Source organism: Ovis aries, unplaced genomic scaffold, assembly GCF_016772045.2.
Source record: "Ovis aries strain OAR_USU_Benz2616 breed Rambouillet unplaced genomic scaffold, ARS-UI_Ramb_v3.0 scaffold_85, whole genome shotgun sequence".
Classification (NCBI taxonomy): Eukaryota; Metazoa; Chordata; class Mammalia; order Artiodactyla; family Bovidae; genus Ovis; species Ovis aries.
This window is the reverse complement of record NW_024599827.1, coordinates 1,123,833-1,142,104: the sequence shown is the minus strand read 5'-3', so window position 1 is coordinate 1,142,104 and position 18,272 is coordinate 1,123,833. Positions and strand designations below refer to the sequence as shown.

General features: G+C 45.6%; 1 protein-coding gene and 1 long non-coding RNA gene across 7 annotated transcripts in view; one reads left to right on the top strand and one right to left on the bottom strand.

Annotated features, from left to right (window-relative positions):
* The window catches only part of SH3GL3 (SH3 domain containing GRB2 like 3, endophilin A3), a 113,810-nt gene extending 109,641 nt beyond the window's left edge, over positions 1-4,169 (top strand). For all 6 annotated transcript variants that reach the window (XM_042242640.1, XM_042242638.1, XM_042242635.1 and 3 more), the window contains one exon: positions 3,499-4,169. In XM_042242640.1, coding sequence (XP_042098574.1) covers positions 3,499-3,704 — 206 coding nt within the window. In that variant the 3' untranslated portion in view covers positions 3,705-4,169. The remainder of the gene's footprint in view (positions 1-3,498) is intronic.
* LOC132659115 (uncharacterized) lies at positions 1,346-3,501 on the bottom strand. The gene is made up of 2 exons (XR_009599083.1): positions 2,382-3,501; positions 1,346-1,764 (listed from the first exon to the last, which is right to left on the bottom strand). It is a non-coding gene; the product is annotated as an uncharacterized LOC132659115 (long non-coding RNA).
* Positions 4,170-18,272: the final 14,103 nt, after the last annotated feature.

The window sequence follows — 18,272 nt, the reverse complement described above, 5'->3', positions numbered from 1 at the left end:
AGTTGATAAAGCAACAGCAGGGTTTGAGAGGACTGACTCTAATTTTGAGAAAAGTTCTACTGTGGGTAAAATGCTATCCAACAGCATTGCCTGCTACAGAGAAATTGTTTGTGAAAGGAAGAGTCAATCCATGAAGCAGACTTCACTGTTGTCTTATTTTAAGAAGTTGCTGCAGCCACCCAGCCTTTGGCAACCCAACCTTTGGTGGTTGGGTGGCTGCGGCAACTGGCTGATAAGTCAGCAGCCATCAACACCAAGGTAAGACTCTCTGCCAGCAGAAATGATTGACTTGTTGAAGGCTCAAATGATGGTTAGCATTTTTCAGCAATAAAGTATTTTAAAATTAAGGTGTATACATTGTATTTTAGACACAATGCTATTTACAGGATGGTGTAAACAGCTTTTATATGCATTGGGAAACCAAAAAATGTGTGACTTGCTTTATTGAGATGTTTGCTTTATTGCAATGGTTTGGAACCAAACCTGCAATATCTCCAAGGGATTCCTGTAGAAGAGTAATAGAGAGGAACTTGCTCTACTAATTGCTTTTAATTTTTGTTGTTCTTTAGTTGCTAAGTCGTATCAGACTCTCTGTAATCCCATGGTCTGTAGCATACCAGGCTCCCCTGTCCTCCACTATCTCCTGGAGTTTGCTCAAATTTATGTCCAGTGAGTCAGTGATGCTATCTAACCATCTCATCTTCTGCTGCCCCTTCTTTTGCCTTCAATCTTTCCCAGCATCAGGGTCTTTTCCAATGAGTTGGATCTTTGTATCAGGTGGCCAAAGTGTTGGAGATTCAGCTTTAGCATCAGTCCTTCCCATGAATACTCAGGGTTGATTTCCTTTAGGATTGACTGGTTTGATCTCCTTGCAGTCCAAGGGACATTTACTTTAAAGCTACACTATTTAAAATGGTGTGGTACAGTTACTGAAATGCATCAGTGGGGGAAAGTAGAAAATGCTAAAATAGATCCAAGCGCACATAAGACAAAAGTAGTATTGAAATCAGTGGAGAATAATGGATTATTACTATTTAATAAATTGTGTTCAGGTAGCTGCTTAAACATTATTAAAAATGTATAATATCTTTATTTGCAAAAATCTAAATGGATTGAAGGAAAGCATCTTCACATTAAAAATTAATTTTAAAAAATTACTGGGATAAATTTAGTTGAATATTTATATATAATTGTGGAAGGGAAACTATGAATGAAAAGTTTCATCACTTTGCTTATGTGGTTTAAAATTTCTGCATGGATGACAAAATAAAACAGAAACCCCCATCCCTGCCCCATCCCCAGTACACACTCCAAAAACAAAATGAAAGGAAAAAAATACAGATAATAAGCTGGAAATAGTGTATATATCAAACATGACAGATACGGGGTTAATATTTATGATATAAAAGTCCATAATATATTCAGTTCAGTTCAGTTCAGTCACTCAGTCGTGTCCGACTCTTTGCAACCCCATGAATCGCAGCACGCCAGGCTTCCCTGTCCATCACTAACTCCTGGAGTTCATTCAGACTCACATCCATCGAGTCAGTGATGCCATCCAGCCATTTCATCCTCTGTTGTCCCCTTCTCCTCCTGCCCCCAATCCCTCCCAGCATCAGAGTCTTTTCCAATGAGTCAACTCTTCACATGAGGTGGCCAGAGTACTGGAGTTTCAGCTTTAGCATCATTCCTTCCAAAGAACACCCAGGGCTGATCTCCTTCAGAATGGACTGGTTGGATCTCCTTGCAGTCGGGCACCTAATACTTTTAAGACAAAGAAAATAGAAAAATATACTGGTAGTAAAATTTAAAAATCTTGGAAAAAGTTATGTCTATGAAGAGGAAATTTCCTTCTAGAAGTTTACCCTCAGGAATTAAATGTACATTATTTGTAAATACACATATATTATGATATTTTTCAAAGAGTTATCAATGAATGCTAAGAGGAAACAAATGGGAAAATGAAAAGGAAGGAATGTAGAAGGGAAGAGAGAGAGAAAGAGGAAGGAAGGAAGGAAAGGAAGACCTTTAAATATCCTATGAGAGGATATTAGTTAAAGAAATTATGTTAGGGACTTCCCTGTGGTCCAGTGGTTAAGACTCTGAGCTCCCAATTCAGGGAGCAGGGGTTTGATCCTTGGTCAGGGAATTAATATCCCACATGCCACACCACGCAGCCAAAACAACAACAATAAAGAAATTATGTTATCCTGATATAGTTGACAATTGTTCAGTAATTAAAAGTAACCTGGAAAATGTTCATAGTAATATAATAGGAATATTCTTTTATGAAAATAATTATATGTTAAATACATACACAAATATATTCATAAAGTTATCTGGAAGCTTCTATGCCATCACATTAATTTAACACTACTGACCTCTTCATTGGGGCTTCCCAGGTGGCACCAGTGGTAAAGAACCCGCCTGTCAATGCAGGAGTTGTAAGAGATGTGGGTTTGATCCCTGGGTCCAGAAGATCCCCTGAAGGTGGGCATGGCAACCCACTCCAGTATTCTTGCCTGGAGAATCCAGTGGACAGAGGAACCTGGGGGGCTACAGTCCATGGGGTCACACAGAGTCAGACAGGACTGAAATGACTTAGCACACACACATGCACCTCTTCATTAGCAGTCAATTTTGCATGTATTTGCTTTCTCTTTTTGTCTTTCTCTTGTTACCGTGTTTAGTTTGGTTTTGAAGTGAAACAATAGTTACGTTAAAAATGTTGTCCTGAGAACTACTGGCTTGGTGCAGCGATCCCAAGGCTGAAGCCTGGCCTGTAGAGATTCTGCTCTTGTCTCCTAGTCTCACACCCTGCCGTGTTCCACGCCCTGGTTACCAGCTCTAGGAATATGGCCCTGACCATCCAGGCCTTTGCTGCTCCCTTCTTCTCTGAGTTATAGGTGATCCACTACCTTGTCTTTGTTGTTTTGTTGTTGTTGTTTTAGCCTTGGTTTTGTACCAATTTATTTTATTTTTTGGCCACACTGTGTGGCATGCGGGGATCTTAGTTCCCTGATCAGGGATTGAACCTGTGTCCCTGGCATTGGGAGCTTGGAGTCTGAACCACTGGACCACCAGGGAAGTCCCTCATCTTTGTTCTTCAGGTGTTTCTCATGTGTTGTCCACTCTCCGAAAGAAACTATGAGCTCCCTGAGGGCAGGGGTTAGGCCTTGTAAAATTCTGCACCTCCCTTGGGCTGCGGGCAGAGCTGAACAGCTGCTTCAAGAACAGGGGCTGGGCCTGAATTTTTCTGGCTAGGAGAACTGATGAGGAAAGCCATGGGCTCAGGAGGTCAGCTAGGGGAGGAGGGAGAGCTGAGGGGGGCAGAGGCCCCAAGTGCAGGGCCCCCTGTGGGTGCTGAGCCAGCCTTGGCCTGGAAAGGCAGGCAGGGGCCTGCTGTTTCTGGTCTCTGCAACTCTCCACCTTTGCAGCGCCCCACAGATGCTCCGTCGTGTTAACCATGTACTTTTTGTCTCCACGCGATGCACACAGGTTCTAACGCTCCCGTGGACCAGCCCTGCTGTCGCGGTCTCTATGACTTTGAGCCTGAAAACCAAGGAGAACTAGGATTTAAAGAAGGGGACATCATTACGTTAACCAATCAGATAGATGAAAACTGGTATGAAGGAGTTCTGCGTGGGGAATCTGGCTTCTTCCCCATTAACTACGTGGAAGTGATTGTGCCTTTACCTCAGTAAATGTGAAAACTCAGACTCTCTCGGACATACGTTTCATAACCGAAATGAATTCACACCAGTGTTCTCAGCGTGGTGGTTCTGTGGCATTCTTGCTCTTTGACCAACTTAATGACTTTTGTATGTGTGGTTCTCTTTATAATGTATTTTGTATCAGTTTAATTTGTATAAATGATTTTCTTGTCTTGGCTCCATGGAAATACAGTTTTCTTCTTTTGCTGATTGTCCTAAAGTCACTGGTTAAATAAAAGTATGTGCTTCTTGTTGCTAAAAATAAACAGCACCCACTACAGCTCTGTCAGGGACTGGCCCATCTTCCTCAAGCTGTGATGGAAGACAACACTTGAAGCTAAGAACTGCTAAATATTTTGTTTCCTGACATGACTGATAGCTTCCGGTCTTTCCCCTTCATGTGTTTTAGCTGACCTGTGAATCACCCAATAAACATGACACACTGCGTTGGCAAAAGGCCTCGGTCATTCTTAATGTTGAATTGATTCCGAAGTACAGTCGTACAGCTGCGAATTCCTCCTGTGACCACCCTGACCTGGGGTGCAGGCTGGTGACTTGTTTGGCCTGTGGATGGTAGCAGGCTGGATACCAATGGAGACTTGAAAAGTCCTCAAGTCTTTCTGCCTGTACTCTGCACCTGTGCATCTCCACCAGGAGGACATGCCCAAGCTAGCTGACTGCAGGGAGACGCATGGGCCAGAACTGAATGGCTCTAGCCAACCTCCAGACTGGTGCACAAAGGTAAGGAAGCAGACACTAACCCACCACAATTCTAAATATAAATAGCTACTAGATATTCTTCTGTTGTTGTTGTTTGCTTTCTTAATTTTTAAAAAAATCTGGACCATTTTTAAAGTCCTTATTGAATTTGTTACCATTGCTCCTGTTTTGTTTTGATTCTTTGGCTGCAAGGCATGTGGGTTTTTAGCTTCCTGACCTGGAATTGAACCTGCACTCCCCTATACCACGTAAAAGCAGCAGTGATATAGCTACTGTACTTTTCAAGGTACTGTACTGTAAGATTAAAAATGTTTATTTTGTTTTTTTTTTTAATGTAGTATTTCTGTGAAAAGTATTATAAACCTATGACGATGCAGGACTATATAGCCTACTGTGTTTGTTGGGTACCTAGGCTAACTTTGTTGGACTGATGAGCAAACTGGACTTATGGATGCAGTCTTGGAATGGAACTCATTCGTATGTAGGGGACTTAGTGTAGAAAGTCTCTTGTTTAATAGACAGTACGTAACTCTAAGCCCCTTTGTGCCTCCCTTGGCCAGTCCCTGATGGTGAGTGATGATGTGGGGCATCTTTCCATGTGCCCATTGGGCATATGTGTAGCTTTTGTGAGTGCCTCTTCAAATCTTTTGACCATTTTCAATTGGTTATTATCGACCCATGAGAATTCTTTCTACATTCTGTCTGTGTCTACATTTGTATTAGTATGTTATTATTAGAGTGCCTTAATGTCCTTTGGTCTCAGTCATAGAACCTCTGATAAGCTGTGTTGGACAGCTTCTTTGGGCATCATTTCAAGTGGGACACAGAATCTAGAGTAAACATTAGTATTGGTGGCTGGAGTGGGTTGATTAACAGCCTCCAAAAAGAAATGTCTGAGTCATCATCTCCAGTACCTGAAAATGTGAGTTTGGAAATAAGGTCTCTGCAGATGGAGTCAAGTTAAAGGTCTTAAGGTGAGATCATCCTGGATTTAGGGTGGGCCCTGAATCCAACGGGGCTTCCCCAGTGGCTCAGCGAGTAAAGAATCCACCTGCAGTGCAGGAGACACAGGAGATACGGGCTCAATCCCTGGGTCGGGAAGATCTCCTGGAAGAGGAAATGGCAACCCATTCTAGTATTCTGGCCTGGAAAATCCCATGGACAGAGGAGCCTGGTGGGCTGCAGTCCTTGGGGTCGCAAGTCAGACATGGCTGAGTGACCAAACATACGCACTGAACCCAGTGACTGGCATCCAGAGAGAAAGGAGAGGGGGTTTATCACAGAACCAGACACAGGGGACCAGGCCCCAGGACCAGACACAGGGGAGCAGGTCCCAGGACCAGACACGGGGGAGCAGGTCCCAGGACCAGACACGGGGGAGCAGGCCACAGGGAGAGCAGTGAAGACAGAGAAAGACTGGAGTGGTGCTCCCGGAAGCCAAGGAAGAGGCGAGAAAGGATTCTCCTCAGAGCCTTCAGGTGCTCCACGGACTTGCTGACACACTGACTTTGGACATCTGGCCTCCAGAAGAGTGAGACAGACAGTTTCTGTTGTTGTGAGTCACCTGGCCACGGTCATTTGTTAGGACAGCCCTGGGAAACTGATGCAGCATTGTGTCAGTCACTCAGTCGGGTCCCACTCTTTATGAGCCCATGGACTGTAGCCCGCCAGGCTGCTCTGCTCATGGGGTTCTCCAGGCAAGAATTCTGGAGTGGGTTGCCATGCCGTCCTGCATTGGCAGGGGGGTTCTTTACCGCTAGTGCCCCCTGGGAAGCCTATTCAACCCTTAGGTACATATTAATAACTGTCCATGTGAAGCCACAGGCATGGTAATAACTGAGCACCCATAACGGGAGGACACGAGGCTCTGTTGCTCTCAGCCGTCACTACTTCTGCCTCTTGACTCTCCCAGTGCATCTAGATGCAGCTCAGAAGATGATCGCTCTTCAAAGGCTCCTGTGACTCTTGAGATTCCAAGGATGGAAGGGTTGCGGCTCCTCAGAACCTTCACCAGAAGGGTCACCTTAAACTGATCATTGTGAAAACCACGGTCTGCGGTTTGCACACACTCCAGGAGGCAGCCCAGGGGCATACCACACAGGGAGATGCCCCTCCAGAGGGACCATCCCTGTGAGGCCACAGGCCAGATGTAGCAAAAGAATCAGGTGATGTTGGGACTAACCCTGGCAGTCCTGTGGTTCACAGGGAATCCATGCTTCCATTGTAGGGGGCGTGGGTTTGATCCCTGGCCGGGGAACTAAGATCCTGCATGCTGTGCGGCACAGTCAAAAATAAATAAATAGAAAAGAAAAGAACAGGTGATGTTGACTCTCCCGCAAGGTAACCGTAGTTGCCCCCGCTTCCTGGCAGCGTCCTAAGATGACATTCACAGCGCACAGCTCTCTTCCTCTGTCACAAGGGCCCCTGTCAGAGAATGGCTACTGGTGTATCACATCAACCCTGAGAGTCGCAGTTACGGGGGCAGTTTCCTTCCTCAGCTTCCAGTGTTCATAGAGAACTTGATATAGTATCCATTTAGTGGTTTCAGTGGGGAATGGGTAGTTTGAATACAACATTTGAGTTTAAATCATCTTTGATCTGAAGTCTCTACCCAATCTGACAGTTCATGTCAATATCAGGGTTTTTTAAAAAATTATTTATTTTTAATTGAAGGATAACTGCTTTACAATATTGCTTTGTTTTCTGCTATACATCAACATGAATTAGCCATAGGTATACCTAGGGACTTCCTTTTTAAAAGAAAAACCTCTTTCCCATTTTTCTTATTTATGCTTTGTAGAACACTAGTCATTTTGTTCTCAGTCTTCCTGACACCATACATGAATTTGGGGATACTTGTTTCACAGAGTTTTTTGGTTTCTTTCTTGGTTTTTAAAAAACAACAATAAAAATACAATTCTTTGGCACACATTTAATGAAATAGCATTTAGCAATTTCATGGGAAAGGCTGAATAAGACCCACTCATGCTTTGATGGTAAACCAGAGCCCCAGGCTAGGATTGAATGTCAGACTTTGCCTTGGAGAATTCAGGGGTGGGTGTGTCTTTCAGATTGAAGTTCACAATGAAAGAGCAAAAGAACAGAGCTGAGGAAACATCCTTCTGGCCAGAGCCACTCAACCCTATGAGCAAGTGGTGAAGACAGAAATCAAAAGTGCCTCACAATGATGGCTCCTTGGTGTTTTTTTTTTTTTCCTCTTTTTTTTTTTTTTAAGAAAGAAAAACGTGTGATATTTTCACTGTTTAGGAGAAATTATACATATAGGGACTTCCCTGGTGGCTCAGACAGTACAGTGTCTGCCTACAATGTGGGAGACCCAGGTTCGATCCCTGGGTCAGGAAGATCCTCTGGAGAAGGAAATGGCAACCCACTCCAGTACTCTAGCCTGAAAAATCCCGTGGACAGAGGAGCCTGGTGGGCTACAGTCCATGGGGTCGCAAAGAGTTGGACACGACTGAGTGACTAAACCCTCAAACTTTCACATATATACTGCATGCACACTGGAGAACACACAGAAATTCCTTTTCTGATGGATGGATGTATGGATAGATGGTGGATGAGCTGGCTGTTTTCATCCACACTATCAACTTCCATGGCTTCAAGTATCAACCACATGCTGATGAGTCATGGAGCCAAATCTCCAGCTCAGGTTGTCCTCCTGATTCTAGACCCAGAGGGATTTCCAGCTCAGAATGTTCCAAGTTAAGTCATCATCTCTCACTCTCTCTCTTTCCACCCAATACACTCCTCTTCCTCTTACACTCCCAGTCTCCACAAATGACAGTGCCATCACCCATGGCCCATGGCAGGAATCAGGGTATCAACCTTGACTGTCTCTCTCTACTCTTTTAAGTAATTCACCAAGTCTTAAAAATTCTGTAACAAGTGTCTCAAATCTATTTTCTTCTGTTTTTACTACCATTTGTACCAGCTTAGGCCATCATGAGCTCTTGCTTGAATTATTAAAAATACAGCCAGACAAACATTCTTTGACATAAATCATACCAATATCAGTCTCCCAAGGCAACAGAAATAAAAACAAAAGTAAACAAATGGGACCTAATCAAACTTACAAGCTTTTGCACAGCAAAGAAAACCATAAACAAAAAGAAAAGACAGTCTACAGACTAGGAGAAAACATTTACAAATGATGGGACCGACAAGGACTTAATTTCCAAAATATACAAACAGCTCACACAAATCAACAACAAAAAAACCAAACAATCCAATGGAAAATGATCTCTACAGAAGACACACAGATGGCCAACAGGCACATGAAAAGATGCTCAACATTGCTATATTATCAGAGAAATGCAAACCAAAACTACAATGAGGTACCACCTCACACCAGGCAGAATGAAAGTTTGAAAGTGTTAGTAGCTCAGTCATGTCTGACTCTGAGCTCCCATGGCCTATAGCCCACCAGACTCCTCTGTCCATGGGATTTCCCAGGCAGGAATACTGGGGTGGATAGCCATGTCCTTCTTCAGGGGATCTTCCTGATCCACGGATCAAACCCTGTTCTGCATTGTAGGCAGATTCTTTTCCATCTGAGCCACCTCTACAGATAACAAATGCTAGACAGGGAGAAGGCAATGGCACCCCACTCCAGTACTCTTGCCTGGAAAATCCCATGGACAGAGGAGCCTGGTAGGCTGCAGTCCATGGGGTTGCGAAGAGTCAGACACAACTGAGCGACCTCACTTTCACTTTTCACTTTCATGCATTGGAGAAGGAAATGGCAACCCACTCCAGTGTTCTTGCCTGGAGAATCCCAGGGACGGGAGAGCCTGATGGGCTACCATCCATGGGGTCGCACAAAGTCGAACACAACTTAAGTGACTTAGCAGCAGCAGCAGCAGCAGCAGACAGGGTGTGGGGAAAAGAAAGAAACCCTCCTACATTGTTAGTGGGAATGTAAGCTGGACCACCGTAGAAAACAGTATGGAGATTCTCAAAAAAAACAAACAAACAAAAAATAGAAAGTTTAGTTCATAGCTGAAATATCACTTCTCCTAAGACATCTTTAAAAGCCCCATGACTAAATTAGTTTCCATCCTATGCAAAACTTTTCTAGCTCCTTGTGCTTATATCTCTGAAATCATTGATCACACTGTATCTCATTTGCTCCTCCAGGAAGAGCTGTATCTTATCATGCCACTGTATGCTTAGGACCTAGACATACCTGGCAAAAATTTAATATATATTGCAAAAAGTATAAATATTGCATTTTGCCGTATTTAACTGAATTGTTCATTAAGCCTAAAACTGACCAGATGTGAATGGTTGCATCTGAAGGAATTTAGTTCTTCATACTCATCCATAGAAAAATTTTGCCCAAGTCTTGGTAAAGAAGGGATAAAAAATGCTTAATTGGCTATCTAGACTCTCCTGAAGTTAAGTGTGTTTTGCAAAATGTAATACATAGAAATGTTTTTATTGAACTTATATTTGAAAAAAGACTTTTCAAGTATTTCTTTGTGGTGTTTCCAACCCAAATATTGCCAAGCGGACAGAGTAAGGAACACGTAAGGAAGCAGACTAAACAGGCGGGTCTCATTTTGCAGTGTGGGGTGAGTGGCGTGCAGTGCAGCGCAGGAGAAAATTCTTTGGGGCACAACTTTCTTGACAACTTGTAAGAAAACTGGTATCACATTTTTAAACAGTGAAGTGTACAGAGTACTTTGCACTCTGTTCTTTTTGCTCAAATGAATCAATTCTGGAATAAAAGCTTGGTCTGGAATTGTCAGAGATGATGTGCTAGGTGTGAACTTTTTTTATTGAAGGATAATTGCTTTACAGTGTTGTCATGGTCTCTGCCATACATCAATGTGAATCAGTTATATATAAATATAAATATATATATATACACACCTTGCCTGGAAAATCTCATGGACAGAGGAGCCTGGTGGGCTGCAGTCCATGGGGTTGCAAAGAGTCAGGCACAACTGAGTGACTAACACTTTCTTACATATATATACATATGTGTGTGTGTGTATGCATGCTAAGTTGCTTCAGTCGTGTCTGACTCTTTGCGACCCTGTGGACTGTTGCCTGCCAGGCTCCTCTGTCCATGGAATTCTCTAGACAAGAATACTGGAGTGGGTTGCCATGCCTACCTCCAGGGAATCTTCCCCACCTAGGGGTAGAACCCATGCCTCCTGTGTGTCCTGCATAGGCAGGTGGGTTTTTTGTTGTTGTTGTTGTTTTTACCACCAGCGCCACCTGGGAGTGATTATATATATATATATATATATATCCCCTCCCTCTCGAGCCTCCCACCCTCTAACGTGGAACGCTACTGAGCGCCAGGCTGGGTTCCCTGTGCTATATAGCAGCTTCCCGCTGCCCCACCCACTAGTTATCTATTTTACACATGTTATGTAAATTGGTACAGCCACTATGTAGAACAGTTCGAAGATTCCTTAACAAATTAGAAATAAAAGTACCATCAGTTCAGTTCAGTTCAGTTGCTCAGTTCGTGTCCGACTCTTTGTGACCCCCATGAACCGCAGTAGGCCAGGCCTCCCTGTGCATCACCAACTCCTGGAGTCTACCCAAACCCATGTGCATCGAGTTGGTGATGCCATCCAACTATCTCATCCTCTGTCATCCCCCTCTCCTCCTGCCCTCAACCTTTCCCAGCATCAGGGTCTTTTCAGATGAATCAGCTCTTCGCATCAGGTAGCCAAAGTATTGGAGTTTCAGCTTCAACATCAGTCCTTCCAATGAATATTCAGGACTGATCTCCTTTAGGATGGATTGGTTGGATCTCCTTGCAGTCCAAGGGACTCTCAAGAGTCTTCTCCAACACCACAGTTCAAAAGCATCAATTCTTTGGTGCTCAGCTTTCTTTATAGTCCAACTCTCACATCCATACGTGACCACTGGGGAAACCATAGCCTTGACTAGATGGACCTTTGTTGCAGTCCCACTACTGTACATATACCCTGAGAGAACCATAATCGAAAAAGACGCATGTACCCCAATGTTCATTGGAGGACTGTTCATGACAGGTGTGAACTTTTCAGGAAGTTAAAGGTAACTTGTTAAAGGAATAGATGGTGCCTGCCTTTGTTTTCTTTTTCTTACAATTTAGCCCTTTGATGAGTGACTGTTTTTCTGAAACGTAGCCTGTATTTCCATACATCCATAAACTTAATATGATGAACAAGTGCATTTGCAGATAACCTGAGTTTATGAGCATGAACAAAGCCCTTGCAGTGACCCTCTGATCCTCTCAGGCCCTACCAGTGTGAACAAAACTGTACCAGACCTATGGTGTCTTTTACTTCTTTTGTGCCTTTTACAGGTTTTCTGTAGCACGTTTAGGCTGCCAGTATCCCCTTTTCTGAGTAGGGATTCTGTCCCTTTCTAACTCAGAGCTTCTAATTTAGTCTTGAAAACTAGATGAACAAACCTGTTAGAATGATGTGCAAAGAAAGAAGCTATAGTCTTGAATGAGGCCTGAGTATTTGCTTGTATGCAAAAAGCTTATGGGCTTTCCCCTGGCTCAGTGGTAAAGAATCCACCTGCAATTCAGGAGAGGAGGGTTCGATCCCTGGGTCAGGAAGATCCCCTGGAGAAGGAAATGGCAACTCACTCCAGTATTCCTGCCTGGGAAACCCCATGGACAGAGGAGCCTGGTGGGCTACAGTCCATAGGGTTGTGAAGACTGGGACATGACTGAGCACAAAACACACACTTACACATACAATCAGAGTATGAGATGCACGTAAAACAGCCAAGTCAGCCCCCTCCTAGCCCTAGAGGCCACGTGAAGTTAGCCTTGGGTCTGGGGCCTGGAGAGTTTGCTGGCCCAGAGAAGGGTCACCAAAACCCACCTATTCCTTTGCAACACTTTGGGGGACTAAAGCTCTCCCCTGCCCAACCCCAAAGGTTTGGAGCTTTCTAGAAAGGTCTGTCCAACACCACCTCACTCTCCTGACAGAGATTCTGACTGGCTCAGACCTCCAGTGCTACAGAAGTATGAATGCCCAAGCCTCCTCCCTTGACATGATGGGTCTAGTACCTCTAAGAAGTCCTGAAATCATGGATCCGGCTCCCCAAGGGGCTCCCTGGGGATCTAGGTGCAGGACAAGAGCAGAAACCAAGAATGAGGGCGTGCCAAAGCGCACAAAGCCCCTCGCCGAGTAGGACCTTCACTCTTGTCACACCTCTTCCCAAGGGCTTTTTTTTTTTTTTTTTTTTTGCTTATGAGGCAGGAGACTTGAACACTTTTTATGAAGCAAATTTCTGTTCCAAAGACAGGCTCTGGACAGACAGAAAACTACCACCTCTAGCTGAGCTTGTTTTCCATGTGTGGTGGGGAACACCTGAGAAGCCAGGTGTGCAAGATGCTGTTGGGGCAGATGCTCTGTCCAAACCCTCGTCATGGGAACATACACCCACCTCCCATTTATGTGAGTGTGGCAGTCAGGGGCTTAAAGCCGGGACCTTCGCTGAAGCATCCATTTTGGCCTATGAGAGTGAGGCAGGAGAGAGATGGGCCCCAGGCTGAGCTGCTGGAGTTCCTCCCCAGTGGACAGATGCCCCAAAATAGCGGGAGTAAGAGAAGAGCTTGAGTCCTGCCCAGATAAAAGACCACATATTCCTCATTCTCAAGGTCTAGGAAATCTTCCTGACTACACATGCGCAGAAAGGCTGCTCGAAGGTGAAAAAGGGAGGGGCCACCGCCATAGCAGCTGATGTCAACCCACCCATAGGCCTCTTCACTAGACTCCATCTTGGCTAAGAGAGTGGGTCAACCTGGGAGGATCCTGAGATGTACCATATACAGACTCAGAACCAGGCAAAGCGAGACGACTGGCCAAAGGAAACCCAGAACTGCTCCGTAAAAGTGACTCAAACTACCATGAGGGCATGACTCTCAGTCTCTGAGCCTGCCTGTGTGTCTATCCACACGTACCCTTGTGCACAGGCTGTCTCTGCTCTCCACCCATCCCTATTTGTGCCCCTTGCTCCCTTCCAGGTCTTTCCTATAAAAGCACTTCCCGGGCAAACTTGCACCTGGAAGATACCATGCTCACCTAATGTTTCCCCAGTGGATCTTCCGTGCCTTCTGCAGTCAACTCTAACTTCTCTAGGATTTGTCTCCAAGGGCTCCTGTGCGCCAAGCCTCCAGCACAGTCTTGAGTGTGCTTCCCAAGCCCATCTACAAGACCCGCAACCAGAAAGAGTAATTCTGTTATCAGGAACAAACTCAGGCCAAAGCCCTGACGTGACGTCACTTCTCAGGGTAAAATCCACACATACCCCAAGAGCAGCATCACTGGTAGGAACTTCCTGGTCCTCTCTGTATGTTGTTGTTTAGCCTCTAAGTTGTGACCGACTCTTTGTGACCCCATGGACCATAGCCCAACAGGCTCCTCTGCCCACAGGATTTCCCAGACAGGAATACAGGAATGGGTTTCCATTTCTTTCTCTACCTCTCTCTATATCTCTGAAACAAATGTTGCATTGTTGTGTCTGGTTGTGGTCAGTAGGCGATGCTGGGAGACGGATAAGGGAGACTGGGAAGGCAGGAGGATGGATTTTAGGGAGGAAATGGAACTTGGTTTCTTAGACCTCTCCAAATTGAAAGGCATTGCCTTTGTCCCCAGGTGGTGGGGGTTCTCATGAGGGGAGAGTCCAGGAGCTAGGCAGTGAGGGGTCTGAATCCCCCCACCCCCACCTCCCCTCCCCCACCCACCAGAGAGAGATTGGTTCTGCAGTCCCACCCAGAAGCCTGATCAGACAGATATAGCTTTTAGGGGGTTCATTCCCTTCTGTTCTTACCATTCCCCAATCTTCCCCACCTCCATGTCTTCGGTAATGTCTTGTTTAAACACGGTGGCAGGTTTCAGGGGAGAGGGGAGTGGGTGGCAGGGGGGAGTAGTTACAGGGACTGAAGGATGGCTCTGCATTTATACTTGGGTAGAGTGATGGAGGAGAGCTCTCTGGGGGTGATTAGGCGGTGAATCTGGGGATAGGACCTGTGAGGTTCAGCCCACCCTCCCAGACTTGGGGAGTTTGCTATCTTGATGTAACAGGAAAGAGCATACCTGACTCCATGTTGGATCTGTTTCTTTTAAGCTTTGCTTCCTGTTGCTTTTGGTACTCTCATCACTAAAAGGATGCGGTCTGTGGCTGTAAGCACACATAATGGCCTGCCTCAGGGAACCCTGCCCCTCTGCCTGATGTTAAACTAAAGTACCTTTGTTCAGCTCCCCGGGAGACACCCTGACCTCTGAAGAAATTAATACATCTTCTCCTAGCTCCCCAGTGCTGGCCAAGCCAGGAGATATTCTGCAAGACCCATGGCCTTTTTATTTTACTTCCTCACCTCTTCCCTCTCTCTGTTCTATAAAAGAAACTGGCGTCCAGACCCCATAAGATGGTACTGTAGTCCTCCATCTTCTCAGATGCCTGGCTTTCTGAATAAAGTCACTATTCCTTGCCTCAACACCTGGTCTCTTGATTATTGGCCTGCTGTGCAGCGAGCAGACAGAGCTCGGATGGGTAACACTAACTCACAGTGCCTTAATGGCACTCACAGGACTGACTACTCAACCCGCCAGGGTGAGCAGGAAGGGGAACTTCCATCAGGGAACTGGTGATGCTTCGCCTTTGCTTTGCACCAGTTCCCTGATTGTTCTCCCAACTGTTCCTTGAGGGGGCTGGCCTGATGTTCCCCGGCACTTGTGGGAGAGAAAGGCTCATCCCTGGCCTCCTCCTCGGTGTGAGCAGTCCCTGGAGGCTGACTCCAGAGTCAAGAGTGTGCCAAGGAACATGAGACAGGAAGTCCCCGCTGAGCCATTAATACCTGAGAGCCCAGCAGCTCAAAGCTTCTAACAACCCCACCCTCCTCCACTGCAGCAGCCTTCTTGGTGCCTTCCTGAGTCAGAGCGAGTGCCGGCTGCCACTGCACAAGCATAAGCTCCCTTTGAATTCTCCGTTTCATTTGGAATATTCATGTGATTTTTGCAATAGGCTCTATTTTGGAATGTGAATGACGTGAGATGTGGTATTGTCTAATTGCTAAGAACATGTGGTGTCTAAACCTTTGTCTACATCAGTCTCCTAGTTTGTGAAGTAGAATAAACATGATACCCCACAGGCTGGTGTGAAAGTGAAAGTCACTCAGTCTTTTACTCAGTCTTTGTGAACCCATGGACTATATAGTCCATGGAATTCTCTAGGCCAGAATACTGGAGTGGGTAGCCATTCCCTTCTTCAGGGGATCTTCCCAACCCAGGGATCAAACCCAGGTCTCCCACATTGCAGGCAGATTCTTTACCAGCTAAGCTACCAGGGAAGTCCAAGAATACTGGGGTGGGTAGCCTATCCCTTCTCCAGCAGATCTTCCTGACCCAGGAATTGAACGGGGAGCTCCTGCATTGCAGGTGGATTCTTTACCAATTGAGCTACCAGGGGCTGGTGTAAGGACAGAGTTAATACCAGCAAAGTACCTGGAATAGAGTCTGGTATATTGTGTTTGGAATCATTATTCCTCGACCATACCTTGACAGGGGCATCCCAGGTGGCTCAGTGGTAAAGAATATGCCTACCGTGCAGGAGACATGGGTTTGATCCTTGGTTCTGGAAGATTCCCTGGAGAAGAAAATGGCAACCCACTCCAGTATTCTTGCCTGGAGAATCCCCATGGACAGAGGAGCCTGGCAGGCTACAGTCCATGGGGTCACAAAGATTCGGACCTGACTGAGCAATTGATCATGCAGGCATGTTATGCTCAGCTCAGGCTTTGAGTTTACACCTTGACAGGAGAAGCACACACAGTCAGTCCTCATTACTTGCAGATTCCGTATCTGCGAACTTGCCTACTTGCTAAAATGTATTTGCAGTCCCCCAAATCAAGATTTGCAGCACATTCATGTTCTCTGATGAGGGGTGAAATTTTGAGTTAAGTGAAAGAGGAGAGTGAAAAAGTTGGCTTAAAGCTCAACATTCAGAAAACGAAGATCATGGCATCCAGTCCCATCACTTCATGGGAAATAGATGGGGAAGCAGTAGAGACAGTGTCAGACTTTATTTTTGGGGGGCTCCAAAATCACTGCAGATGGTGACTGCAGCCATGAAATTAAAAGACGCTTACTCCTTGGAAGAAAAGTTATGACCAACCTAGATAGTATATTCAAAAGCAGAGACATTACTTTGCCGACTAAGGTCCGTCTAGTAAGACTATGGTTTTTCCTGTGGTCATGTATGGATGTGAGAGTTGGACTGTGAAGAAGGCTGAGTGCCGAAGAATTGACGCGTTTGAACTGTGGTGTTGGAGAAGACTCTTGAGGGTCCCTTGGACTGCAAGGAGAACCAACCAGTCCATTCTGAAGGAGATCAACCCTGGGATTTCTTTGGAAGGAATGATGCTAAAGCTAAAGCTCCAGTACTTTGGACACCTCATGCTAAGAGTTGACTCATTGGAAAAGACTCTGATGCTAGGAGAGATTGGAGGCAGAAGGAGAAGGGGACGACAGAGGATGAGATGGCTGGATGGCATTACTGACTCGATGGACGTGAGTCTGAGTGAACTCCAGGAGTTGGTGATGGACAGGGAGGCCTGGCATGCTGCGATTCATGGGGTTGCAAAGAGTCAGACATGACTGAGTGACTGAACTGAACTGAACTGATACACGTGTTCCTAGCTCAGATTCATCCAGGCCCCATGTTCCACCTTGTTTCAGCTCTCATACTGTAAATAAGCATTCTCTGATGGCCTATTCAGTGCCACTTTTCACGTTTTATTCTTTTTTTTTTTTTTCCTGGTGATTCTGTTTAAAATGGCCCTCAAGAGCAGTGCTGATTTGCTCTCTCATGCTCCTAAGCAGAGGAATCCTGTGATATGCCCTGTGCAGAAAAGCCTTGTGTTAGAGATACCTGTGAGATAAACTTACTTGGGCACAAATTGTGGGTTCAGCATTAATGAATCAATAATATATGTTAAGTAAGATGTCTTTAGGCAAGGCTATGGTTTTTCCAGTGGTCATGTATGGATGTGAGAGTTGGACTGTGAAGAAAGCTGAGCGCCAAAGAATTGATGCTTTTGAACTGTAGTGTTGGAGAAGACTCTTGAGAGTCCCTTGGACTGCAAGGAGATCCAACCAGTCCATTCTAAAGGAGATCAGTCCTGGGTGTTCTTTGGAAGGAATGATGCTAAAGCTGAAACTCCAGTACTCTGGCCACCTCATGCGAAGAGCTGACTCACTGGGAAAGACTTTGATGCTGGGAGGGATTGGGGGCAGGAAGAAAAGGGGACGACAGAGGATGAGATGGCTGGATGGCATCACCGACTCGATGGAAGTGAGTTTGAGTGAACTCCTTCCGGGAGTTGGTGATGGACAGGGAGGCCTGGCGTGCTGCAATTCATGGGGTCGCAAAGAGTCGGACACGACTGAGCAACTGAACTGAACTGAACTGAAGATATCTTTAGAGCGTCCCTGGTGGCTCCAGTGGTAAAGAATCCTCCTGCAGTGCAGGAGACGTGGGTTTCATCTCTGGGTGAGGAAGATCCCCTGGAGGAGGGAATGGCTACCCACTCCGGTATTCTTGCCTGGAGAATCCCATAGACAGAGGAGTCTGGCGGGCTACAGTCCGTGGGGACACAGAAGAGTCGGATATGACTTAGGGATTATACAACAAGAATAACAACAAATATGTCTTTAAGGGGAAACACACATAAATTAATGTTATGTATTGATCAGCTGACAAGAACGTAGCTCAGAGGCTCAGTCGTGTCTGACTCTTGGTGGCCCCATGGACTTTAGCCCACCAGGCTCCTCCATCCATGGAATTTTCCAG